Here is a 27081-nt window from a genome sequence, read left to right as displayed (position 1 = left end):
GCTTCATAGAAGCCAATGAAGGAAATTCTTCAGATAAAACTTACTACGAAGAGCAAGTATCAGAAAGTGTCTTGACCAAATTAGCCTCTCTGATACTCTGAAGTTAAGTAACCTAATGCTATCATTGATGTTGGAAAATGGGTGACATGCTTCTCTTCCCTTAAAAGTCTTTCACACCGAATCTCGGGGCGAGATTCCCATTAGGGGGGAGGGCTATAACACCCTAGGTGTTAGTCATGAGTTAAGAAATGAAATTGGAAGTAAATAGGATATGTCAAACAATGATTATGATCTCTAGTTCATAATCTAGAAGTAATGATGAAGGTATTGGGGTCAAACCTATGAAAATGAGCCCCAACTTGGACTCGGATAATACACTTTGCTTACATATGGACCCTGGTTAAGGTTAGACATGAGTAATGTTAAACATGCTTGTTTCATGTATGTTACATCAACATGCATCCATCTTAACCAGTGGAAAAGTTTCATGAAGTTTGGAATCAAGAAGTCACATGAAATGATAAGTTATAACCTTGATTGAATTGCTTTATTAAGTAAATGGGAATATGAGATATCGACCAAACCTTGCAACCTTTCCCAAAGAACTCTAATTGAGCTCTACAACAAAAGTTATGAAGGGTTCATGTTGCACAGATATCAAGAAAATGTCTCAATTGGCCTAAAACCCTGGTTTAAGAGTTAATCAAGTTACTGCTTTGACCAATGTAAAGCTTTAACTTATGTACCAGTTCTAAGGTTTGACCTTAAATAAAAGTGGTAGTTTAGTTTGTGTGCTACAAACTTTGTTTAAAGGTCAAGGGCTAGTTTTGTCCTTAATTTAGTCAAATATGTCTCTCAAGAATCAACTTAGTGTTGTTTTTCAGCCCATAAAATGTTCTAAGTCAAAGTTTAGTGGCAACGATGATTGGCATCTCGTGTTCTCGGATTTTTGTTAAGCAAATCAAGTTTATCCAAATATAAAAGTTGGAGCTAATTCATCAGAGAAGGGTTCATAGAAAGTTGGAGTCCGTTTGACCAAGTTTTGGCCAAGAATTTGAGATCAAAGCCGGGCAAGCTTAATCGGGTTTAAGCCGCTGACACTGTCAAGTTGAGGCTTAATTATCTATGGTTAAGGAGCTCTAATGGCTAGCCATCCTTAAGAAAGTTTGTAGAGTAGCCAGAGAAGAAGATATTTTATTTTGTGACCAAGATCCGAATCTACCCAGAATATGCGAAAAATGGCCTCCAAGACGTGATGGACCGCACCCGCGACCTGTTCGCTGAAATGGGCGTGTGGCCACCATGCAGGGCAGCATCGCCCCACCTCCATGTTGTTTGCCTCTGTGTCCCTACTACTCCCTCTTATGTTTTGGAGAAGCCTGAGAGCGCTCCCCACTCTTCCACCCTCGCGTACGCCCTCACCCTCATCCGCTCTGCTACCGCGACGAGCGCCATTACCAACCAAGCAAAGCTCCCTCCTGCCGCTTGCTCTCTCTCCTCGGTGCTCCTTCGCCCGAGCTAAGAGCCCTACTGCCCACCCCACTCTTTTTCGCCTCCGGTGCTCCACTTCCCCGGCCTCCCCATCACCCGTAGTCTGCCGCCGCCCACCGTGTTCCCCGCCCTCCAAGCCCTCTCTGCCCTAACCGCATGCACAACCTTGTTCGCCTCACACCCCTCTATGTCCAGCCCACGCTCATGAGATGAATCTGAGCTGTGCCCCACTTGTTGCCGCTGCTCTACCATCGTCCTCGCCGTCGGTGCCGCTACGCATGGTCGGCTAGCCTCAGGCCACCATGGAGTGAGCCAACGGCACCCACGGATGCGCGCGGGCCCCCTAGAACTCCAGCGTGCGTCGAGCCTCCCTCCTCCACCGGCTAGCCAGACCGCCAGAGGCCGCTGCCGCTGCTGCCGCTTGCTTCCATGGCCAGCAAGCCATGGGCCACCTTAGGTCATGCCGAGCTATCTCATGGATGCGCATGGACTCCTTGGTGCTCCGCCGCCACTCCATTGTCGCCGACGAGCCTCCTCCGGCCAGCACCGGTGAGCTCCAGCGTCACCTCTACTCTAGGTCACGGCAAGGGCCTCACGCATGAATTTGAGTAATGGGAAGGACTTAACTGTGAATTCTGTGACTCAGTTAAATAGTGCCTATGAGGACCTGTTTGCTGGAATCCGTTTTAGTGAAAGTTTAGGGGCCTCGGTGCAAATTTGTTTTTTCTTTTATGGCTGAAACTTTGGAAAATCATAATAAATTGTGAAAAAATAGTAAAATAGCAAATGAGGACTTTTAGAATACTTATGAGTAGATATATACAGTAGAGTCATAATATGATATGTGTTAGTAGAAAGTTTTTGATGTTTTTATTTATTCTTTTAAAGTGCTTTTAAAAATGCTTTTAAGTTGGATAGATGCATATCTTGAGTTATAGAAGTCCAAAAATAACAATTCCAGTTGTGTTAATCTTGTGATGACATTATATAGCTAATAAAAATATTAAACATGCTAGTTGTGTACTATTTTATAATGTTTTTGATATAATCTTGTTAAATAGGCAATTTTAGCTTATTTTGCTTGTTATTCTCATATCTAAAGTTGTCGTGCTCCAATTGCTATGAAAATTTTATGGTAGACTATTGATGCTATATGTGTGCTGTGGTAAAAATTTCATGGTCATTGGATATAGTATGATTGATTTATTGATTTAACATGTTTATTGCTTGATAAATAGTTTTAAATAAGTTATAATTTTTATGTGGGTGTAAAAATGGAAAATATGGTTCCACTACCTTTGTATGATATTGTGATACCATAATAACATATAATATGGCTATGTGTTTATAGAAAATGATGGTCTTTAGATTTATCTTGCTTTTACATGTTTTCTTGCAATAGCAATTTGTCTTTTTCATAGTAATTAATTTATAAAACCTGAGCATGTGAAATTTGTGCAGTAGCCACATTTTGATAGAATATACCGCTCATAAAAATCTCAGCCCCAAACTAGTTGTTCTCATATATCACTAAAATTATATATATATGTTTATTAGGAGAAAAGATTAATAAAAGTATAATTGTAGATAAAGCTTGTAATTGTATTTGATGATGCTTTGTGTGATTGGTGTTCAATAAAGTGTTGCTAAGTATGTTAGTGGTGGTTGAAGTTCTTGAATGGCTCATGTGTGCATGCTCTTTGTTAGCAAAACAAGTGAAACATCAAATTGTTACATTCTGAAATGGCTGCATATGCATTTTCTGTTGTGATGACAACTTTATGAATCAAATGATGTTTTCTATAGATATGTTGAATACAAAAGTTGTAAATAATTTCCTTATCTTATTTTTCCTAAAATTTCATGATTTGGGGCCTGATGGTTTAGGAGTTATAGATTTTAGAAGGTTGCTATTAGGTTTTGCATGCTCTCTGTACAGATCTAAATGATTGTGTTGTTTGACTTAGCTAAGCTTTGAATCATGTCTTGGAGATAATAGAAGAAGTGTAGTGATTTTCATGAGATTTCCAAATTGTTAAAGATCACCCCTTTTGGTGGTCTAAATCTCCAGTTATGAGCTTATGAATTAGAGTGACAAATTCTATCCTAATCTAGACAGAGATGTCTTCTTTGTGATGTTTGACCTGGTTAACTTTGGAATTAGCTTGTGGTGTTTATAACAAAGTTGTGCATGGTTTGCTAATATTTCTAAAAAGTCTAGGACCACCTTGTTGTGAAAGCTAGAACTCAACTTATTGCTGTCTGAAGTTGCATGTCAGATTCTATCCATGTTTTGGATAGAATTGTTGCTTTATGTGTTTAAGGCTAAATAACTGTTGAATCACCTAAAGATAATAATAAGAAAGTTGTATATAACTTAATAAGATTTGTATACAGTTAAGGATCATGACTGTTGGATGATTAGAACTCCAGCTATATATTTCTAAAGTTAATGTTAGTTTTCTGTCCTTATTGGTATAGACCTGAGATATTGGCAAATTTGATCATGTTAACCTATGAGTTAGCTTTTGGAATGAATAACAAAGTTGTAGAAAATCTAATTAGCTTTCCAGAAAGTCTAAGATCATTTTTATTGAATGATTGTAACTCCAGTTATGGTTGAAACACATGACTGTTGTACTGCTGTCCAAATTCTATGTATGCACTTAAGTTGATTGTCCATTCTTGATGTTGCTGGTGCATGCTCTAAATTATGTAGCCCTAGTTACTTAGTTGAATGACTTGCTCTCTAGTGCTTAAATCAATATGATGTGATCATTCTTCATATTCATGTACTTGCATTATTGCATCTCATCTAGGTACGTTAGATGCACCACATGAAGGACGTGATGATGGAATCGAACTAGAAGATGGTGTTGGTGGACCTATCCTGAAGATGGAAGGACCCCTAGAGTACATTCCTAAATAGGAGATGCTTGCCAAGCGAGTGTCATCTAACAAACACTAACCTAGTGTTGGATCCCAGGCAAGCCCTGAAGCATTCTAAGCCTCTTATATTTTTACAAATATCACTTGAGTCCTTTATGTTTGATGCATTATATTATAAGAGTTGATTGGAACCACTTGATGCATAGAACTACCTTGTCTAGAAATATACCTTAAACCCTATATAGGTCTAGGATTGAATATATGCTTAGCAATGCTTAGTCGGTAGAAGTCGGGTGATTACCTGTCACCTGCATGATATAGGTCGATAACTAATCACGGTTGACTATATTTGCTAGTGTGGAAATAATCATGTGTCAATGAATAAAGGAAACCGGGCAGGATCATGATAGAGAAGCAACAAGGCATGGAGGCCTTGGGTGCCTATCTATCCCCGTCTATGTCGATTAAGGACCGATTTGTTGTACGTCCTCATGTCATGTTGAACGCATGTCTAGCACTTAACTGGCCAGATCTGATGATACGACCATGAAGCCGAGTAGTTCAATTCAAGCTAGGCCCCGATAAGTGGAAGTGCGTACACTGGAGATAGTAAGGATGTGCGAAGAGCTAATGGCGTGAGTCCAAGGGTGGGTTCGAGTCCCGATCTTCTTGGCAGATTGGTAGAATCTCTGAGGGTGCGGTGCTGATCGGACCTGTGACTGTACCTGAATTGTACCAAAGGTGACTTAAGGCTACCTTAGCGTGGGTGTGCCTCGGTTTGTGTTAGGAATAAATTTCCTAGCTGGGTAGGAATCGATTCGAATCACCATCTCTTCCGTATAGTGAGAACTTGACTGAGTAGCGGCAATGTAGCATTAATTGATGGAATTTGATGGTTATGATGAATATAGAAAGGTTACACCAGCTATGGTTACTATTGCATGTTACTAAATGATATTCCACATGTTTGGCATAGGTTAGTTGCTAATCTAGAGAGGAATAGCTATAATTAACTTAGTTACTGAATTATAAAATGTATAGCTCAACTAGTGGCTTTTATGCAAAATTTTGTCAAGCTAACTCCACCTATAAAGCCTTGCATACTCCTTGGTGTCACTTTATTTCTGGTTTATGATAGGTAAGTTTAGCTGAGTACATTCGAGTACTCAAGGTTTATCCCACCATGTTGCAGGTGAAGTTCTCGGTCTGCTGAAGATGGTGCTAATCACCGGTGGGCTCGGTGATTCTATATTTATTTCTCATCTATATGTTTTTGTTGGAGGACATCACTTATGCTAGCAATGTATTTAGAACTTATATTAATGTAATCATTTGAAAGCTAGGTTGTTTTCCTTTAACCAGTTTTGAAACCCAACTTGTACTATTATTTATGAACCCATTTGTAATATTATTTCCACTACAACTCTGTGTATGTGATGTGTATTTGCTAAATCATACAATCTTGGTTATGATGTTGATTTACTGAGGTCCTTCATGACACTCGGCGGACTACTGGATTTATATAAATAAAATTATGTGTGTGTTAACATGTTAAACGGGGACAGCCGTACTTGATCTTGTATAAATTGGGTGGTTCTGTCATAATATTCTCTTATCTAATTAATAGTCACTAGTGATTCTATATTTCCCTTTCTAATTTTAGACAATATGAAGAAGAGAAAGACCATCAATAGCTTTTTTAAGCCGATTGGTTCAAGTGCTATTTGTATTGAAGCCATTGCAAGTCGAGGTGGTCAAAGTAACGTGCAAGTGGAAGCTCCTAATCTGGAAGGGGAAACTCATAATGATCATGTACAAAATCCTAATAATCAGAGTAATGTTGCTGCTACCGCTGAACCAATCGAAGCTAAGGTTGCCGAGCATCCACCAGTTGTTGCTACTAGATTTGAGAGGGACCCTGGTAAACGTGTTCAAATATTGGAACTACCAGCTGATCAACAAGACGAAGCTCAGAGATTTTATATTTTAGAGGGTCCATATCAACCTATGTTGGCAGAGTACCCACTCAGTGAATTAGCACATCATCGTCGATTTCAGAGTAACTGGTTTAAGCAATTTACTTGGCTAGAATATTCACCTCATACAAATCATGCTTACTATCTGCCATGTTTTTTATTTTCCAAGAAGCCAATTGGGAAAGTTGGATCAGATACATTCATACTAAAGGGGTTTCAGAACTGGAAGAAAGTTAATTGCGGAAATGAATGTTCTTTTCTAAAACACATGGGAGATGACGGCTCAGCCCACAATTATTCTGTTCGATGTTTTAATAATCTTAAGAACATAATGGCTCACATTGACAATGTGATTATTAAGCAAAAAGGGATAATGGTTGCAAAAGGAAGACGAAGGCTTGCGACTACAATTGATTGCATTAGGTAATAAGATCAATTTCTCATGTCTTTCTGCAGTATTTAAATTTAACTTGCTTTCTTTATGTACTTATAGGTGGTTGACATTCCAAGGTTGTCCCTTTAGAGGCCATGATGAATCTCCAGATTCCTTAAACATGGGTAAATTTCTTGAAATGGTCAAGCTTTTGGCTTCCTATAACACGGAGGTTAATGAGGTTGTGTTGGAAAATGCTCCCAAAAATGCAAAATACACTTCACCTGATGTCCAAAAGGAAATTCTAAGCATACTTCCTCGAAAAGTGCAGAAATCAATTAGAGAAGAAATTGGCAATAGCAAATTTTGCATAATGGTTGATGAAGCTCGAGATGAGTCCAAAAAAGAGCAAATGGCGATAGTCCTCCGATTTGTCAACAATGAAGGCCTTATAAAGGAGTGTTTCCTTGATCTGATTCTTGTTAGTGATACTACAACTTTGACACTTAGAGTCAATTTGTGTTGTCCTCTCAGCTAATGGCCTAAGCACACAAGATATAAGAGGTCAAGGTTACGATGGGGGCAGTGACATGAGAGGGGAGTGGAACAGATTGAAAGCTCTAATTCTCAATGAGTGCCCATATGCATATTATATTCATTGCATGGCTCATCAACTTCAATTGGCCCTTGTAGTAGCATCAAGAGAGGTACATGAGGTACACAATTTTTTTCAGCATGCAAATTTCATCATAAATGTTGTTAGTGCTTCTCCTAAGCGCAATGATGAGTTGCTAGCAAAACAAGCAGAGGAAACTGCCCATGAAATTAAATTGGGAGAGCTTGACACAGGGCAAGGGGCAAATCAGATTTCCTCACTACAAAGGCCAGGGGACACTAGATGGAGTTCCCACTATAGGTCTATTCTAAGCTTAAAGAAGATGTTTGGTGCCATAGTTTCAGTCCTACGCAACATTGCTAATGATCATTCAGTTTCGAAGTATTCTCGGAGAGATGCTAGTGGTGCCTTATGAATCATTGTCACATTTGATTGTGTGTTTATTCTACTCCTAATGGAAAAGATTATGAAGATCACTGATGTGTTGTGCCAGACACTCCAAAAGAAGAGCATTGATATCTTAAATGTGGTGGATTCTATTTCTACCACAAAAGTGTTGCTTGGTGAGTTGCGAAATAATGGTTGGGAACCTCTTCTTAAGGAGGTCAAATTGTTTTGCGGAAAGCACGAGATTGATATTCCGGATCTGAGTAAGAAGTATGTTTTCCCCAAATTATTTATTCTTTTGTAAAATTGTACTTGTTCATCAATCAATCCATATCTTCCCATTTGTAGGTATGTTGATGTGACTAAATCTCGAAACAAGAATGACAACACCATAGCCTTTCACCATTACAAAGTAGATATGTTTAATGTTGCAATTGATCAACAACTAGCAGAGTTAGAAGATCGATTCAGTTCTCAAGCGACAGAGCTTTTGTCCCTTTGTGCTTCTTTGGATCCTAGGCTGGACACATTCAACATAGACAATATATGCACTTTGGTGGAAAAATATTTTCCCGCTGATTTCTCAAGTCAAGAAAGAGCTCAATTAAAGTGTCAGATGCCACATTTTCAAATTGATGTATGCAACGGTTCAGAACTAAAGGAATTATCAACACTTGCTGCTCTAACAAGTGGACTATTTAAAATAGGAAAATATTCATCTTATCCTATGGTGGACATGTTATTAAGATTAGTATTAACTCTTACAGTATCAACTGCAACCACCGAAAGATGCTTTTCAGCTATGAAACTTGCGAAGACACGTCTCAGATGTACAATGGGAGATGGATTTCTGTGAGATTGTTTGGTAATTTATATTGAGAAGGAATTGGCTGTATCAATCAGTACTGATGATATTATTACAGCGTACGATCTTGCTGCTAGTCGAAGAGCTAAATTTAAGTTGATAGATATGTAATTTTATTTTGGTTAAGACTTGTGAAACATGCTATTATGATATCATTATATGTGACTAAAACCAGCTCACATGGCTATCAGTTCTACATTGCTTTGTCCATTGCCCCCCTTACCTCAAATCCTGGCTCCACCCCTGTCCAAGACTACCTACAGTTACATCTTAGGTTTTCTCATATAGGGCCCACACTTAACATAAACCCATCATAAATTGCTTTCTCCCACTGCAGTTCTCCTAAATCTCAACCTCCTATTTTTTAAGATAGGATGGATGGGAGAGAGACTCAAATTTGAGGTAAGAGGAGGATTTATGGTGCCACTATAAAATTTGTGTTTTAGAGCATCTCCAATAACACCAAAAATGTTCCCAAAAACCTTTTTCGCATGATGTATAAAAAACAGGAATCCAACCATGCCTAAAACCTATGCCCAAACTTCCCCTCTTCAGCTCAAGATATATGACAGCAGTCAGAGTGGCCAATCCTTGATTCTGCACTAGTACCGCACCAAAACACATCGTCAAGTTGACCACCACTCGCTAGGGATTTACTCCCCAGGGCAACCTACTTGCTAGCAACTACAACAGGGAAAAGAATTCAATCGCAATGGTCCCCATAGAGTAGTTGTGAGCACCTGCATGTTATCCACATCAACAATCCACTAGCACATGAAATTATATCTCACCACATGCAAATGTGATATCCACGTCATCCACTAACATGTGTTTAGCTGTCCATATCAGCATGTCACATCATCCATCAACATTAATTATAATAGTTTATTCCTATATAAGTAATTATATGTAGTTGAATTTTATTCTAAATCATCCATAGTTCCCACAGCGATGCACGCCCCGGGATATGCTTCTAGTATATTCAAAGGAAAGTCTTACAAAAGAAGAAAGATACAAGAACTATACCAGACTCTAGAGACTACTTCTGGATTATGAGCACAACTTAACTCAATCTAAGAGCATCTCTAGTAGTCCCCTAATCCCACCCCTCATCCTCATAAAACTGTCATATTGGGGGAGATGACTCACATTTTCTTCTCCAACAGTCCTGATAGCTCTCCTTTTTTTGGTGGCCACCAAAACACACACCATCTCCCCTCAAATGAAGGGGAGCTACATCTCCACCAATAGAGTGGGGCCCATCGTAACTGTTAGTTTTCTTCCTCTACCAATCTACTGAGGAGCTAGAGTCGACGGCCATGGCCGGAGGCAAACGGGGTCGGGGACAGTGGAGCTTCATGGTCGAGATGGCAGGGATAGAGGGGGGTGAAGGAGCAGCATGGTTGGGGCTGGATGGGACCGAGGAGATCCATGGTTGTGGGCGAAGGGGGGTCAAGGAGCTTAGGGACAGATGGGTGGAGGAGCGCCATAGCCGGATCCATGTGTGAGAATACGACGGCGGTGATGGGGAGAAGAGACCGTGCGGGAGAGAAGGAAAGAAAGAAAAAAAATAAAAAAATATATCCTAATAAGTAGGCCCCATGTATTGGGGGAGATTATTGGGCTTATGCTGCAGCATCTCTCTTAGTAATCAAAAAAGTAATATTGGGTTATCCTCCGGTATCACTGTATTGGGGAAGTTGTATTAGGGGGCTGCTGGAGATGCTCTAACTCACAATACTAGCCTAACTACTAAAGAAGTAGACTACTAGCTTATTCTTGCTTCTTTGTATGATCTTTTATGAGATGATTTACAAAGTGGCGCCAAAGCCCTATCTATAATGTATATGAGTAGGGGGTATTTGTAGCTTTGATCGGAGAGACCGTGGTGTGTTGATGGTCGCTAAACCCCATTTCTGACAGTCATTAGAGTGACAAACATAGTATCATCATGTCATTTTTTCTTTCGGATAAAGTCCATACCATATTGTTTGGAGAACTAATCTTCGTAGGAGATATTGAGCAAAAGATGAAAGAAATGGGCCTACAAGGGGGTCACCCGACCCTATGTGGGGTCAGCCGACTTAGGGTTACCCCTGGACCTCAATCCTTGTGAATTCGAAGAAACACAACTTCAGAAGATCATCACCATTGGTTTGAAGTCGGTTCAAGATCTATGGTCCAAATGGATGATCACACGGATCAATGGACCCACCATTTCCAAATCGGCTCTCCAAACATGATCAAACTTTGTACACAAGGACTTCACAAGAGGGACTACATTGCAAAAGATGGAGTGCTTATCTTAGTAGTAGTAGTATAGTTGGGAGTTAGAGCGAGTGTGAGCTTAGCCATTCTAGTCTTTAAGGGGAAGCTCTTGTATCCTTTGCTTTTGTAAGTACTTTGAGTCTTTATTTATATATCTTCTCTACTTTACTTTATTGCCTAGTAGTATTGCTACTCCTTTGTTATATCTTCTCTACTTTGAGTCTTTATTATATATCTTCTCTACTTTATTTATATATCTTCTCTACTTTACTTTGAGATAACTCACTACCGTTCCATGTTTAGCACAAAAATATTTAATATTCACTTGGGAATTTGTCACAAAGAGAAAATTATTTTTATTTTATAAAAATGTTGTTATAGCTTCTTGGTTTGTGAAATTGGTATATGTTCTTGTGAAAATGGCTTCTAGCTTCAATAGGAAAATATTCAACCTTAATAAAATATAAAAAGTTCCATTTACTTATTTACAATGTACTATATATTCATAAATATCATTATTGTTTCTGTTATTTAAAACAAATGTTGTACTAGCCATTGATAGTGTCCAATGAAGAGAATAGATATGAAATCGACAAGAATAAAAAATTAAAAGGGAGAGAAAGAAAAATAAAAAAACAGAAATTTTCAAAGAAGCTGTGGAAAAAAAAACCGGCCCACAAGAAAGCCCGTGCGTTTTTCTTCTTCTCGCCGTCGATGCAACCTGCATGCATTCCCCCTTCCGTCCGCTGCATTCGTCTTCCCTCCTCGTTCTGTCTCCCTCGCTCCCCTCTCGCTCTCAGACGACTGGTGGGCCGCCGCCGCCCTAAGCCAGGTGCAGGTGCTGAGGCTTTCGTTGGTCTCTTCGCCGGCGACGAGCACCCACCAGGTACTCCCACCCCTTCTATTCCCTTCCCTTATGCTGTGCGAAGCTGAACACCGAAACCCTAACCTAAAGCTATTTAGCTATTTGATTTGACAAGCCTCCTAACTTCGAAGTTTTCGCAAAAATTATTGGGTGTACATGTGTAAACCCATGTCCCTTTACTGGATCCGCCCCTGATTGGAGCAAGTTCATCTGTCTTGTAGTTGTACCTCTTCTAAAGCTTGGATGTGATACAGTGTTTGTTAGGAATTGCTTGGTACCTTCCAATATGAAACCCTTGCCTTCTGGTTTCTAATTTTAGGTAGAAGAATTGTTTCTCTTTTAATATTTTGAAAAAGCCAGCCTGTATTCTACCTAACATGTTTTCTTTAAGGCTGCTATGCGATCTTTTTGTTAGTCACAGTCTATTGGTTAGAGTCATAGAGATCCTTAGAAGCATTGGAAACCATTTTCTGAGTTTTGGTCTTCCCTGTCAAGAGTGGACAACCAGACCATAGTCGATATGCCTCAAGCACTACCTGTATCTTATATTGTTTGTGTAATGTGATTTTTTTTCATGCCTTCTTAAACTGTATGGCCTTAGAAATCTTAAACTTTCTGGGCTATTCAGGTGCATGTACATCTAAGAACATTCATTTTTATTTTTTATAAACTATAATATTTTAGTCAGATTAGATTATATGTTTATAGCATTTGTTTAATTGTTTAATAATTTAGAACATTTTTTGTCAAGCTGATGTCCAGTCACATTTTGCAGGTTCAGTGATGAGTGGGCTTCTCATGAGCTTCCCTAAGTGATGCTTCATATGTTTTCTAACATGTAACATCTCCCGATGTTATCCATGTACTGGATATATCGTTAGAAGTCAGAGATGCAGAAGTCTGATCATCATGAGCAGAAGCTAACTTCACCAAGAGGGTTAATCCATAAGATACTTCGTCGTACAAATAGCAGGCGTTCTCCCACTACAGCTGATCAACAACCTTCTCCTGTATCTCCAGAAACAAGCAACTCATCAATATTCTCAAAGCAAAAGGATGCTGATGATGCCATCAAGGATTCAGAAAAGCCGAGCACACATACTATCAGAATTGAAGATGAGAAATCTGATTTGCTAGGGTATGAAGTTTATTCTGGGAAGCTTACATTAGATAACAAAGCAAAAAAATTCATCGAGTGAACAGTCTGGATCAGGGTCTAGTAGCAATTGCTTTGATGCCAGGCTCAGCACTGAAGCCCTTATATGGGGCTCTAACATCCTTAAGCTTGAGGATATTGTATCTGTAAGTTATCTCATTGACTTGCAAAACTCGCATCTATATTTTTCAGTTCTACTGTGTGTCCACAACATTTGGAATCAATTTAATATATATCAAATGACCATGCAGGTATCATATAATTCTGGTCTCCGGCATTTCACCGTGCATGCGTGTCCTCTTGAAAAAAAATCCAGTGGACTTTCCTGCTTTATGAAGCGTAGAAGAACCCAAAAGGACTTGAAGTTCGTATCCACTTCTCCGCACGACGCCTTTCGGTGGGTTAATAGTTTTGCGGACCAGCAATGCTACATAAACCTGTTGCCTCACCCCATGGCATCTAGCAAGAAGCATTCTTCTGAACTCATTCAGTTTGATGCCATGTTTGATCCTTATGTTAAATGTCGGTCTCCACCAAAGATACTTGTCATCTTGAATCCTCGATCTGGACATGGTAGATCTAGCAAAGTTTTTCATGGAAAAGTGGAACCCATATTTAAGGTATGTCTAGCTGAGTAAAAGCATGCATCTTATCTCAATATTGGATCTGTGCTGTCGCTTCTACTAGGAAGATTAATGAAGAGAATCTAGTCAACTTATAGTCATGCTTCCCAATATCATATTTAGTCAGGTGTTTCATACAAAGACGAATGTTAGGGCAATCTTCATTCAACTAAACTTCATGCTATGCTTGTGTTACATGTTTCGTGATTGTATTAAGATATCTGTTTTAACTGAAAAACAACGAATTACAAAGTTCCCAGTCATACCAACATTATCTAGTCAAATACAAACGTTGACAGTGTATATTTATGGATAGGTAGGTGAAGAATTATGTATAATTCATTGGTCCAGTCTGCTTAGAGCATTTAGTGTGTATTCTTACAATAGACAATCTCAATTTTATGGTTTCATACTTTAATTATCTCACTGGGATATTCTTTATGTTAAATTCGAGCTGGGACTTCTGCTGTGCTTTAGAAGCATCAGCGTGGCTGTCAAAGAACCATGTTATCCATATCTTACCAGGAATCATTGTAAAGGTTCTCTGGCTAAGTCATGTGTAGTTGGCAAGGCATCTAGTTGTTATTGTTCATATATTTTGGGAAAATGGTAATTGAAACTTTGGAAAGCTGCTCCTTGCTCCTAATTATAGTTTTCGTCCAAGATTCTATTGGAAATGCAACCCTAGTAGACTAACTTGTTGAGGAAAGCATGGTGTCTAAATGAATCAAGACTTTGATGCCATTATGTAGATGTCTGATTCAACTCTGCTCAGTCCTTGACCCCTTGTTATATGTTCAGATAGTTTCGTCTCTGCTTCATGATCGTGCCTTTTAGGGCTATTCTTGACCTGTGGTGCCAGTCATAGAATGCTGAAGTTATTAACCTTTTTTATATACAAAGAAATATATGTCATCATACTTTTATTGTTAATGCATTCTGTGTTTTTTCAGTATCTCAGGAACTTTGGTATGGTTTAATAATAAGTGCTAGCCACAGCTTGCAGGTTTCAAGATGGAAGTGGTAAAAACTACACATGCTGGTCATGCAAAATCTCTTGTATCAACTATTGATTTTAGTACCTGTCCTGATGGTATATACAATTTCACATCTTAGATTAGTGTTTTACATTCATCATCTGCCTCACTTTTTGCCTGTATTTGCTAGGTATTGTATGTGTGGGTGGTGATGGAATTGTAAACGAGGTTAGTACTTATTAGTTTCATCCATGCATATATTCCTTTTTGCTGATTTCGAGGTGTCTTTTCTTGCTACAGCGTTTTTGAACCTGCTAGAGAAAAGGCGATTGTAATGACAGGCTTATCAACCCCATTTATGACATCCACACCTTGTGTGGCTTTCGCCATCAATAAACCAGAACAATTATTTAACTGGCCTAGTAACTCCTCAACTTGACCTACTCTTTCGGGAACTACTTGCTCACAATCTTATCTTCTAGGGTCTTGTCTGAACGGAGGTTATCAACATGTCTCAAGTTTAGTAATTGTGGGGTGATTAACTTGCATTGGGTTCTTAAACTGAGTCACACTAGCATATGATACCTCTTGGCCTGAACACTAACCTGGTCAACCCTTTTTCATGAAGCAAAGACACGAGTGTAAGCAGGTCACTGCGTGTTACCCACGTGGGTCCTTGAGTGCATGTAACATGTTAGTGTTTTCCTTCAGGGAATCTTATGTAGGAGCATACAAGAAATTCTGTACATCATATATGATTTTTCCCATGCCAAGTTTTTAGATTTTTTTAATCCATAGGAATTCTAAATCGTGTTCAGATGTGTTACTCACCGTGGTTCTAAGTTTTGAGGGACCTATTTGTTTGCTACTACCATACCTCCTGAAACACCATTTAGGTCCTTGTACATTTGCTAGTTCTCTGAAGCCATCCTTTCCTTGCATGTCACAGAAATAGTAATTTGTATGTCAACTACAGGTTCTGATGTAGTAATCAATCCATTGTGTAGGTTCTCAATGGTCTTCTATGCAGAGATGATCAAAATATGGCTGCCTCTGTTCCAATAGGTATAATACCTGCTGGGTCTGATAACTCACTTATTTGGACAGTCTTGGGTGTCAAGGATCCAATTTCTGCAGCATTGTCAATTGTCAGGGTAAAGTGTTTGTTTTGTTTCAATTCTATTTCATCTTCTGTGTCTTTGTGCTCCTATTTGGTATTTGCATGTAACTGACAGCTGTGGCTATTCATTTCCCTGCTGTAAAATATTCTATTATGAGCTAGGTTGAAGTGAACTACATGTTTTGTTTGCGATTAATGGTGATTTTGAATTACGAAGAGATAAGCATATCTAATCTTGATTTTTTCCCCTGCCCCTTTATTCCCACAATTGCCATCCTACAATGTCACTTCGTTGCCCATGCAATCCAAATCTACCTGTCTTCATATCATCTCTCTTTTTCTCAGTATTTGTATATTGAACAAGCTAACTTCTTTACATGTGCAATCTTCTGCATGTCCAAGTTACCATCTCTTCTCTACATTCACTTGGCCATTTAATGTTACCCTGCTGTTGACACACTACACATCCATGTTAAATGGTGCATTCCAGTGGCTGAGTATTGCCATCGTGCTGTCAGCACCACCCATGTTTTTCCATACTAGATGCTCACTAATTGGGTTTGCCTGTGATCTTGATGTAGGATAAGTAGCTCAAGTTTTCTTCTGTAGCTCTATCCTTGCTGGCTATGTTGTTTCTCCAGTGCTTTGAGGCATCCTAGAGAGTAGAGTGGTTAAAACATTGTCTCATGTAGGGTTTCAGTCACTTAGTGTCAGAAAGTCCTTTTAACCTTTCTAGTACTGAAACTGCAAATCTGATGTATTCTGAATTGAGTATAAGCCGCCATAACTCCTGTCATAATGTCTACTTGGAGCAACTGTGCTTTTGAAATTATATATTATATTAGGAAAGGCAAAAAAGGGAAACATACCTTACATGAAATTTATAGGCTTATTATATTGCTGCCTGATTCATCCAGTCCTCCTTCTCAAGCATGCTTTTTCTTTGTTAATAGTACCTTAGAAGATTGAAAAATAGTTGATGAAGCAAGTTTAATTGTTGCAAGTTAAAGCATTTCAATAGGTGAAAGTATGGTATGTCTATATGTCTACTGTTTGTACATTTGATTGCATAATTTAATCAATAGATGTTCCTCAGTACCTTTTTAAGTTTTAGCTTGAACAGTTTGATGTGGATATGTATGGTTCTATGTAAATGTTTATTGAACCACCTGTTGGTTGCAGGGAGGTCTTACACCTATTGATGTTTTTTCTGTTGAATGGATTCAAAGTGGGACTATGCATTATGGCACAACCGTATCATATTTTGGTTTTGTTAGCGATGGTAAATATTCAACACGTCAGACTTTTTATCTGTCTTGGTTCTCTAAAATTAGCTTTTGAGCTAGCCTTAGGTCACTTTTTAGTTTTTCTGCAATTAAAAAAAGTGACGTTCCATCATCTCTTGCAGTTCTTGAGCTCTCAGAGAAATATCAGAAGCATTTTGGTCCTTTACGATACTTTGTAGCTGGTTTTGTCAAATTCCTGTGTTTGCCAAAGTACAGTTTTGAAGTGGAATATCTTCCAGTGTCAGATGTCAATGGCGCTGAGCATAAAATTTTGGTAGGACAAGAAAAGGTCGATGCATCTGATCTATATGATGATGTAGTTTGGAGATCAAGAGCAGAATGTTTACCACGCGCCTCAAGTTTATCTAGCATTGATTCAATAATGTCTACAGGCATTATGTCTGGGGCAGAGCTGGAGGTTTGTAGTCCTCGTGCAAATAATGAACCTTCTGAGGTTGTTCGTGCACTTGACCCGAAATCAAAGCGCTTATCATTAGGGAGAGGGAGCACATTTAAAGAACCAGAAGAAGTGCTTCATCCCCATTCCCATGGTACATCTACTCCCAACTGGCGTAGACCTAAGTCAAAATCAAGGACTGAAAAGGCAAGGCCAGTCTTGTCTGCTACAAATGATGCAAAATCCTCTAAGGTTAACGCAGACAAAGAGGACACGTCGTCCACAATTTCTGATCCTGGACCTGTGGCTGTATGGGATTCAGGACCAAAGTGGGATGATGAACCTAAATGGGATAATCAACCTAACTGGGAACCTGATACTTCAATTGAGCTCCATAGTCCTCACGAGGACATTGAGCTTGGTCTGACTAAGGAGCTGGTACCGAGCTTAGATGAAAGATGGACAGTTAGGAAAGGGTGCTATCTTGGTGTACTGGTGTGCAACCATTCATGCAAGACTGTGCAGAGTCTGAGCTCTCAGGTTGTTGCTCCCAAGGCTGAATATGATGACAATTGTTTGGACCTGCTGTTAGTTGGTGGAAGTGGAAGACTGAGATTACTGAGATTTTTGGTGCTTTTGCAGTTTGGAAAGCACATATCTCTTCCAAATGTAGAATATGTAAAGGTATGCTATGGCTGCTTCTCTTTGCCAAGTGTTGAATCTTCCATTACTCTATACATGATAGTGTTGCATTGATTTTGGCTTGATGCCTTGATGAATGCCATGCTTTCTGTCATGCATGTTCTTGTATGATTTACTGTCATGGTAATTTATTTCCATGGCATTTCATGTGAATGTCACAACCATTGGACATTGCCATGGTTAATGATTTATGTGTTTATCATTCTTTCAGAATTTGTCATGTGAAAGTTTTTTTTAATTCTTCATTTTATTGCTGTGCTAAATTCAGGTGAAGTCTGTGAGGCTCAAGGCAGGCCCAAATACACACGATGGATGTGGTATTGATGGCGAACTACTCCATGTCAAGGGGCAAGTTCGCTGTAGTTTGTTGCCTCAACAATGCCAATTGATGGGCCGGCCAGTGAAAAACCCTGTACAGTAGCTGTAAATACACTACTCTGCGGACTGTCTGCAGCTCTGAGGTCAGCCCAGAATCTTGCACCTGTACAAGTGGCGAACCGTGGAATTTTGTCCGCATCCACATTCAGTAATTATATTCAGAAGTCAGAACAGCCTAGCTGACACTCAGCTCCAGAGATGTACATTTGTGGTTGATGAGCAGAAGGTGCTGGGTGGGTGCTATTTATCCAGATGTAAAGCCAAAGCCTATCTCAGACAGCAGCTTGTTGCGCACCTCTTGCTTTTGCCCTTTTCTCGTCCGATAGAATACATCTACTATACAACCATCCTGATGAGTGTACTTGCTCCCGAACATAGTGTCCACCTTCACCCCGGGGTGTGTTTGGAGGTCTCTGATGCCTGGCCACTTGATATACTCATTACGCCCCTATTATAGGGCCTATTATAGGGACAACACACCAGTGCTGTGTCCTTGATCAGTTTGTTGTGTTTGCAAAGTGTGAATAAGACTAGGACTGTTGCATTCCCAGTACAGCGTAGGGTTTCAGCAGAAAGGGATGGACGATATTTTGTGGTGATGCTGCCTCTTTTTTCACTAGTGTAATTCTTGTACTTGTGATTTGTGAACTGTGATGATGTATGAGCTGTGTACTAATTTGTAAACATTGCCTGCCATACGAGTGTTTCTGAGATGTGGTATTATCTGCTGGGGAATAAGCAGCGTAGCTTCAGGGAGGCGCTCTCATCCCTCGTTTTGTATGCTGCCAGCAAGCAGTGCTACTAGGAACATGTTACCATGAGGCAAATTTTCGGTTGGGGTTGTGAGGAAGATCGCTGCAGATGTTCATGTACCTGCCCTGGCTGGCGCTGGTTGTGAGAAAGATTGCGGTAGCTGTTCATGTACCTGGCCTGCCTGGAGCCCTGGACCTTGCTGGCCTGCCCTGATTTGGCTCTCTCAAGCATGCAAGGAAAGACATTACAAACAAGCAGCATGCTTGATATGCTCGCTCGTAAGGCTACACAGTGATAATGAGAGAACAGACATTGAGTAAGCACTCTCCAGACAGATAAGGACTTTGGCAACAGGTTGGTTGGACACTGAGCAAGGCGGCCGTTGTCAACTCAGACCTCTCCAGTACTGCTCGGCGTGATGGAGGCGCGGGTTAGTAGCATTCCTACGAAGGTCGCTGCTGCAGAGTTGCCTCTATTTCCTTGGACTGTTGCTGTGTGAAACAGTGTTCGCTGAGTGGCACTTCATGTAATATATAAGCTTATTCGCCTTGATATACTTCATTCTAAATGATAAACGTTTTGGTTTTTTTCGATACATGATTGTCATACTTACACTCATGCTGGGAAGGACCGAGACTTATCTTTTTCCATGGGTGTTGGTACATTTATATAGGAAGGAGGAACTCTCTATCTCAACGTTAACTAGCGATATGATACTAATTAATGTTGCATGTTTCACCTCCACTCATGGGCTTTAAAGCCGTCCCTTATTAAAAGCCCATTAGTACTGCATTAATGGATCATGTTTTAGCCCACTTCTGTAACGGTCAATTTTTTTTTGAGGTGTTCATAGGTTCATAGGGGGTGTGTACGCTCAGAGCGTATGTGTTTGGTCTAAAAAAAATGCAAATATAGTAGATTCAATATATCTAGAAAAGCTAAAACTTATGTATTTTGGACGGAGAGAGTATTACGCAGTCATCGCACTAGCAAATAACCGGTGCATGTTGATACTGCTTGGCACTGGCAGCAGCCGGAACATGCAATTTTTGCTAAAGAAAAGAACAACTGAATGCGCAGAACAAAACACATTGCGTGCTGTAGCACAACATCAACAAACAGAGCTATAGATACGACTAGGTCACTGCTATCTGCACACTGTCATGCATGCAGATGCAGGCTTGTTATTCCCACAGCCCACAGGAAGGACATTGCGTCCCCCGGCCGCCGCCGCCCGGTGGCGGTCGGCGAGCTAGCACCTGCAATGACATCCCTGCACTAGCGCGAGCCGCCCAGGGGACACGCACCGCCCGCCTCGCCGCCCTCCGTAGTGGCACATGTCCCGGCACGCGGCGTTCGCCGCGGCGACCGCCGGGTCGCACTGCTCCACGGGGATGGTCACCCCGCACGGCACGCTCGACGGGTAGTCCGAGTCCACCCACGCCGCCCTCGCCGGAGGAGGAGGCGCCGCCGCGAGGAGGACCGCTGCATGCAAAGCCAGCACGCGCGGATCAGATACTCGGATCAATCGGATGAGTGAGTGAGTGCATGCATGCATGTCGTGCCACGCGAGACGGCACTGGCGAGCTCTCGCACGACGGGCTTACCGGTGAGCGTGGCCACGAGGACGAAGTCGACGACGACGCGCGCCATGCGATCTCTGTTGATCCTCTGCTCCGGCGCGCTGGGAACCTGGGACGCGAGGCGGCGACAACGATGTCGTCTGGCTGGGCGGCCCTGTGGCGTTCGGTGCGAACTACGAAAATAGGGGTAGGGGGGGTCACGGCCTCACGGGTACCCGGTACCGCCGCCAAGGAGGATTGGAAAGCGGCGCGGCGAAGGCATGGTGGCATTGGTGGGGACCGGGGGTGGGGCAAGTACACGTGACACGACGTGGGGGTACTGTTCACTAGTATATAACATATGTATGCATATACATACAAATATATATGATCCGACTGTCAACTAATAATTATATGTAGTAGTATCAATTAATAATTAGGACGCGCGTATCACGGCAGGCCTTATTTTTTTTTGCAAGATATGAGTACGTATCACCACCGATTATTGACTTGCTATAAGAATACACATACAGCTGATAAGTGGCTGAATTTATTATACTTATCAAATGTGAGCTACAACACGTTAATTAATAAGTTCCATTTCCGGTGTAATGCATGTACTACTCCCTCAGCCTAACCCAGTATGAGCACGGATCATGAGTCAGGGTCACATATGAAACACGTAGGGTGTAAGGGCATGGTAGGGTTATTATATCGGATTGGATTAGGTTTATTGACACGTGGAGGATGAACTCAAGCCCTGAGATTAGTTTCTAGAAAAGGCAGGAAATTTCTTTCTCCCTCTTAGCCATATATAGAGGGATTAGATTGGATGACAATTGATGGGCCGGCCAGTGAAAAAACCTGTACAGTAGCTGTAAACACACTACTCTGCGGACTGTCTGCAGCTCTGAGGTCAGCCCAGAATCTTGCACCTGTACAAGCGGCGAACCGTGGAATTTTGTCCGCATCCACATTCAGTAATTATATTCAGAAGTCAGAACAGCCTAGCTGACACTCAGCTCCAGAGATGTACATTTGTGGTTGATGAGCAGAAGGTGCTGGGTGGGTGCTATTTATCCAGATGTAAAGCCAAAGCCTATCTCAAACAGCAGCTTGTTGCGCACCTCTTGCTTTTGCCTTTTTCTCGTCCGATAGAATGCATTGTACTTGCTCCAGAACATAGTGTCCACCTCCACCCCCGGGTGTGTTTGGAGGTCCCTGATGCCGGCCACTTGATATACTCATTACCCCGTATTATAGGGACAACACACCAGTGCTGTGTCCTTGATCAGTTTGTTGTGTTTGCAAAGTGTGAATAAGACAATAGGACTGTTGCATTCCCAGTACAGCGTAGGGTTTCAGCAGAAAGGGATGGACGATATTTTGTGGCGATGCTGCCTCTTTTTTCACTAGTGCAATTCTTGTTCTTTGTGATTTGTGAACTGTGATGATGTATGAGTACTAATTTGTAAACATTGCCTGCCATACGAGTGTTTCTGAGATGTGGTATTATCTGCTGGGGAATAAGCAGCGTAGCTTCAGGGAGGCGCTCTCATCACTCGTTTCGTATGCACTAGGAACATGTTACCATGAGGCAAATTCTCGGTTGGGGTTGAGGAAGATTGCGGCAGATGTTCATGTACCTGCCCTGGCTGGCGCTGGCTGAGAAAGATTGCGGTAGCTGTTCATGTACCTGGCCTGCCTGGAGCCCTAGACCTTGCCTGGCCTGCCCTGATTTGGCTCTCTCAAGTATGCAAGGAAAAACTGGCGTGCACAAGGCGTCAAGGCCCAAGATAGGCAAGACATTACAAACAAGCAGCATGCTTGATATGCTCGCTCGGTAAGGCTACACAGTGATAATGAGAGAACAGACATTCAGTAAGCACTCTCCAGACAGATGAGGACTTTGGCAACAGGTTCGTTGGACACTGAGCAAGGCGGCCGTTGTCAACTCAGACCTCTCCAGTACTGCTCGGCGTGATGGAGGCGCGGGTTAGTAGCATTCCTACGAAGGTCGCTGCTGCAGAGTTGCCTCTATTTCCTTGGGACTGTTGCTGTGTGAAACAGTGTTCGCTGAGTGGCACTTCATGTAATATATAAGCTTCACGATCTTGGATCCAGCTCGAAATTTGGTTTTAGTCCTGGTATTTTTCGCATCCGGGACTAGAGAGACCTTTAGTTCTGGTTTGTACCAGGACTAAAGGTTAACTTTTACTCCCGGTTGGTCCCTCCAATCGGAAGTAAAAGTCCCCTACCGGCTGGAGGCTCCGTCCGGGACTAGAAAGGGACCTTTAGTCCCGGTTTCTGTCTCCAACCAGGACTAAAGGTCCCCTGCTATATAGCCGTCATTCTTCCTCCCCGAGTCCGAGCCACTTCGAGCTTAGTGTTCTTACTTCATCGTCGGCCTCTCTTCTTCCTCATCACCAGTAATCACAAGATTTCTTCAATTCCTCCATCGATTCTTCGGTTCTAAAGGTTACCAACTTTATACTCTCATGTTTCATCAGTAGCATATCTTATTTTGTGGACTAGATATATGTGGTTTTTTATGGTGGATTTTTTTATTTGTAAGCCATTTAAGCTCAAAATCACTTTAAAGTTTACATATTTGGATGAAGGAAGGTTAAAGTAGTTATTCAAAACTAGTATTCAGCTTTCATTTCTAGCATGCATAGCACACTTCATTGTTTAGAGATATAGAGAATTTTAGAGTTTTTTTAATTTTATTTGTTTATAAAATGAGAAATTTATATTATATTAAAAATGAGTATAGAGAGTAGATGCCAACTGCTTTCGGGTCCTCGGCCTCTCATCGGGTTCCAAAGCGACTGAGGCCGGACCTCCCTCTCATTGCATGCGGTAAGTGTGAGGAGAAGATTAGTGATGGAGTACCAGGTGAAGGAGTGTCCCAACAAGGGCCGTATCTTCTACAAGTGTCCGGATCGCAATGTGAGTTATTTTGTCGCATTTGATGATTATAGTTAATTTATACTTATTTTCATGATGATTGTGATTAAAGTTCTAATTTTTTATTTTAATTTCAGTGGGATGACACTGGATGTTCAGGCTGGTACTAGGAGGAAGAGTATGTTGAACACGTGCAAAACTCTCTTGCACAGGCGGCTACGGCGGTTGATGAGGCAGTGATCCTGCGGAAGAAGCCCATAGATGTTGAACAAACGCATGATCTGTCTGTTTTAATTGGGATTGGTCGCGAAATCCTTATGCTGCTGAAGTGCATTTTAGCTTTAGTTTTTTAGTGGTAGTTGGGATTGTCTACATGGTAGCGAGACTTTCATAAATTAATACCTTGTGTGGTGGTATGCATGTCGTATAATTAACTAATTACGTTCTAGGTTTTAATATGGTATGTATGTCATGTAATGCAGATGAGCCGGCATTGGATGTACAATACTGATTCGCCAGCTCCCAAGAGTTCATTGAGGGCGTGCATTCTTTCTTACGTGTGGCCGAGGCAAACAAACACGATGGTTTCATGTGCGGCCCATGTGCCATATGTAAGAATTTGAAGGAATATGCTAGCTCAAGGAGTCTTCATTCACACTTGTTGAAGTCGGGTTTCATGCCAAACTATATTTGTTGGACGAAGCACGGAGAAACCGGGGTTGTAATGGAAGAAGGTGAAGAAGAATAATGGGATGATGATGACATTATTGCTGAATATGGTGCCTTCAATGAGACTGCAATGGGGGAAGCTGAAGAAAAGGTAGTGGCAGAAGATGAGCCCACTGATGATCTTGGTCAGGCCATTCGTGACGCACAAAGAGAATGCGAAAGTGAAAAGGAGAAGATAAAGTTCGAGCGTATGCTAGAGGATCACAAGAAATTGCTATACCCAACTTGTGATATGGGACAGAAAAAGTTGGGTACCACACTGGAATTGCTGCAATGGAAGGCAAAGAATGGTGTATCTGACAAGGGATTTGAGGAGTTACTAAAAATCCAAAAGAAGATGCTTCCGAAGGATAACGAATTGCCCGTCACTACGTACGAAGCAAAACAGGTAGTCTGCCCTTTGGGATTAGAAATCCAGAAGATACATGCATGTCCTAATGACTGCATCCTCTACCATGGCGAGAAGTACAAGAAGTTAGATGCATGCCCGGTATGTCATGCATCGCGGTATAAGATTAGGTGAGACGACCCTGGTGATGTTGAGGGCGAACGTCCCATGAAGAAAATCTCTGCCAAGATTATGTGGTATGCTCATATAATACCACGCTTAAAACGTCTGTTCAAAAACAAAGACCATGCAAAGTTATTGTGATGGCACAAAGAAGACCGTAAGGTAGACAATATGTTGAGACACCCTGCTGATGGGTCCCAGTGGAGAGCAATCGATAGAGAATTCTCGGAGTTTGCAAATGACGCAAGAAACTTAAGGTTTGCTTTAAGTACGGATGGTATGAATCCTTTCAGGGGAGCAGAGCAGTAGTCATAGCACTTGGCCTGTTACTCTATGTATCTACAACCTTCCTCCCTGGTTATGCATGAAGCATAAGTTTATTATGATGCCAGTGCTTATCCAAGGCCTAAGGCAATCTGGCAACAACATCGATGTGTACCTGAGGCCACTAGTTGAAGAACTTCTACTTTTGTGGAACAGACCAGGTGTATGTGTGTGGGATGAGCACAAACAGGAGCACTTTGACCTGCGAGCATTGTTGTTCATAGCAATCAATGATTGACCTGCTCTAAGTAATCTTTCAGGACAATCAAACAAGGGATATAATTCATGCACGCACTATTTCGATGACATTAAAGGTATATTCTTGAAAAAATGTCGAAAGGTCAGTGTATCCTTGGCCATCAGTCGATTTCTTCCTGCGAATCACCCTCTAAAAAAGAAAGGCAAGTATTTTAAAGGTAAGGCAGACCACCAGACCAAGCCAGACAACCGAATTGGTGAGGATGTACTCAATATGGTCAAGGATGTGAAAGTAGTATTTGGAAAGGCACATGGCAGCGAACCTATTCCGAACGACGCCGACGGTCACGCACCCATGTGGAAGAAGAAGTCCATATTTTGGGAGCTACCCTATTGGCAAGTCCTAGAGATCCGTAGCACGATCGACGTGATGCACCTGACGAAGAATCTTTGTGTGAACCTGCTAGGCTTCATGGGTGTGTATGGGAAGCCTAAGGACACACTTGAAGTATGATAGGACCTACGATGTTTGAAAGAACGAGACAACCTACATCCAGAGAAGACAGATGATGGACGCCATTACTTAAGTCCTGCCAACTACACTCTTAGCAAAGAAGAGAAGGAAATCATGTTTGAATGCCTAGTAAGCATCAAGGTACCATCTGGAGTCTCCTCGAATATAAAGGGTATAATAAATGTGCCAGAGAAGAAATTCCTAAACTTAGAGTCCCATGACTGTCATGTGCTTATGACGCAATTGCTTCCAGTTGCATTAAGAGGAATTCTACCTCCAAATGTACGTCTAGCCACCGTGAAGCTATGTGCATTTTTCAATGCAATTTCTCAGAAGACAATCGATCCAATGAATCTAGCTAAACTACAAAATAATATGGTTCAATGTCTTGTTAGCTTTGAGTTGGTGTTCCCTCCTTCCTTCTTTAATATCATGACACACCTCCTAGTTCACCTAGTCAAGGAGATTAGCATTCTCGGTCATGTGTTCCTGCACAACATGTTCCCCTTTGAGAGGTTCATGGGAATCCTAAAGAAATATGTTCACAACCGTGCTCGGCCAGAAGGAAAGCATTCGCCAAGGGCTATGGAACAGAGGAGGTCATTGAGTTTTGTATTGACTTTATTCCTGACCTTGACCCGATTGGTGTTCCTGAATCGCGACACGAGGGGAGACTAAGTGGAAAGGGGACCCTAGGGAAGAAAACATATATTGGTACATAGGACAATTATTTTAATAAAGCACACTACACAGTTCTGCAAAACTCCTCCTTGGTGGATCCGTATATCAAGACACATAAAGTGTTGCTCCAATCCGAGTTTCCAGGGAAGTTTGAAGCTTGAATTACGCGTCAGCACATGGAAACTTTCAGCGACTGGTTGCGAAAAGAATGTCAGGGTGATGAGAGTATTGATGAGCAACTGTATTTTTTGTATTTTTTTTGCTAATATTTTATATTTTTTTGTATTTTTTTTATATTTCATCTCTACCTAGGTCTCAGAATTCTTTTTGTATTTTTTGCTAATATTTTATTTACTAGGCAATTAACAACTCTCTGCATATTTATATAAAATAAATATATAAAAAGGAAAAACTTCTACAAACTGGCGGGAAGCCAAACTGCAGCCCACCTTTATTCCCGAGTGGACCAACCACCCAGGACTAAAGGTCAGACCTTTAGTCCCGGTTCTAACCATCACCCGGGACTAAAG

The 27081-nt window shown here is 41.2% G+C and overlaps 1 protein-coding gene and 2 pseudogenes across 1 annotated transcript; 2 read left to right on the top strand and 1 right to left on the bottom strand.

Moving 5' to 3' along the window:
- The first annotated feature begins 6048 nt into the window (after nucleotides 1-6048).
- Nucleotides 6049-8588, top strand: LOC136457164 (uncharacterized; annotated as a pseudogene).
- A 3004-nt stretch (nucleotides 8589-11592) lies between these two features.
- Nucleotides 11593-19067, top strand: LOC136523511 (sphingoid long-chain bases kinase 1-like; annotated as a pseudogene).
- A 1084-nt stretch (nucleotides 19068-20151) lies between these two features.
- LOC136484407 (uncharacterized) lies at nucleotides 20152-20917 on the bottom strand. The gene is made up of 2 exons (XM_066481622.1): nucleotides 20730-20917; nucleotides 20152-20607 (listed from the first exon to the last, which is right to left on the bottom strand). Exons 1-2 carry the CDS (start codon nucleotides 20773-20775, stop codon nucleotides 20375-20377), a joined length of 279 nt encoding a protein of 92 aa, XP_066337719.1. The 5' UTR covers nucleotides 20776-20917; the 3' UTR covers nucleotides 20152-20374.
- Nucleotides 20918-27081: the final 6164 nt, after the last annotated feature.

The sequence above is a fragment of the Miscanthus floridulus genome, chromosome 1 (genome assembly GCF_019320115.1).
Source record: "Miscanthus floridulus cultivar M001 chromosome 1, ASM1932011v1, whole genome shotgun sequence".
Classification (NCBI taxonomy): domain Eukaryota; kingdom Viridiplantae; phylum Streptophyta; class Magnoliopsida; order Poales; family Poaceae; genus Miscanthus; species Miscanthus floridulus.
The sequence above is the reverse complement of the archived record's forward strand: the minus strand, read 5'-3'. Positions and strand labels throughout refer to the sequence as shown.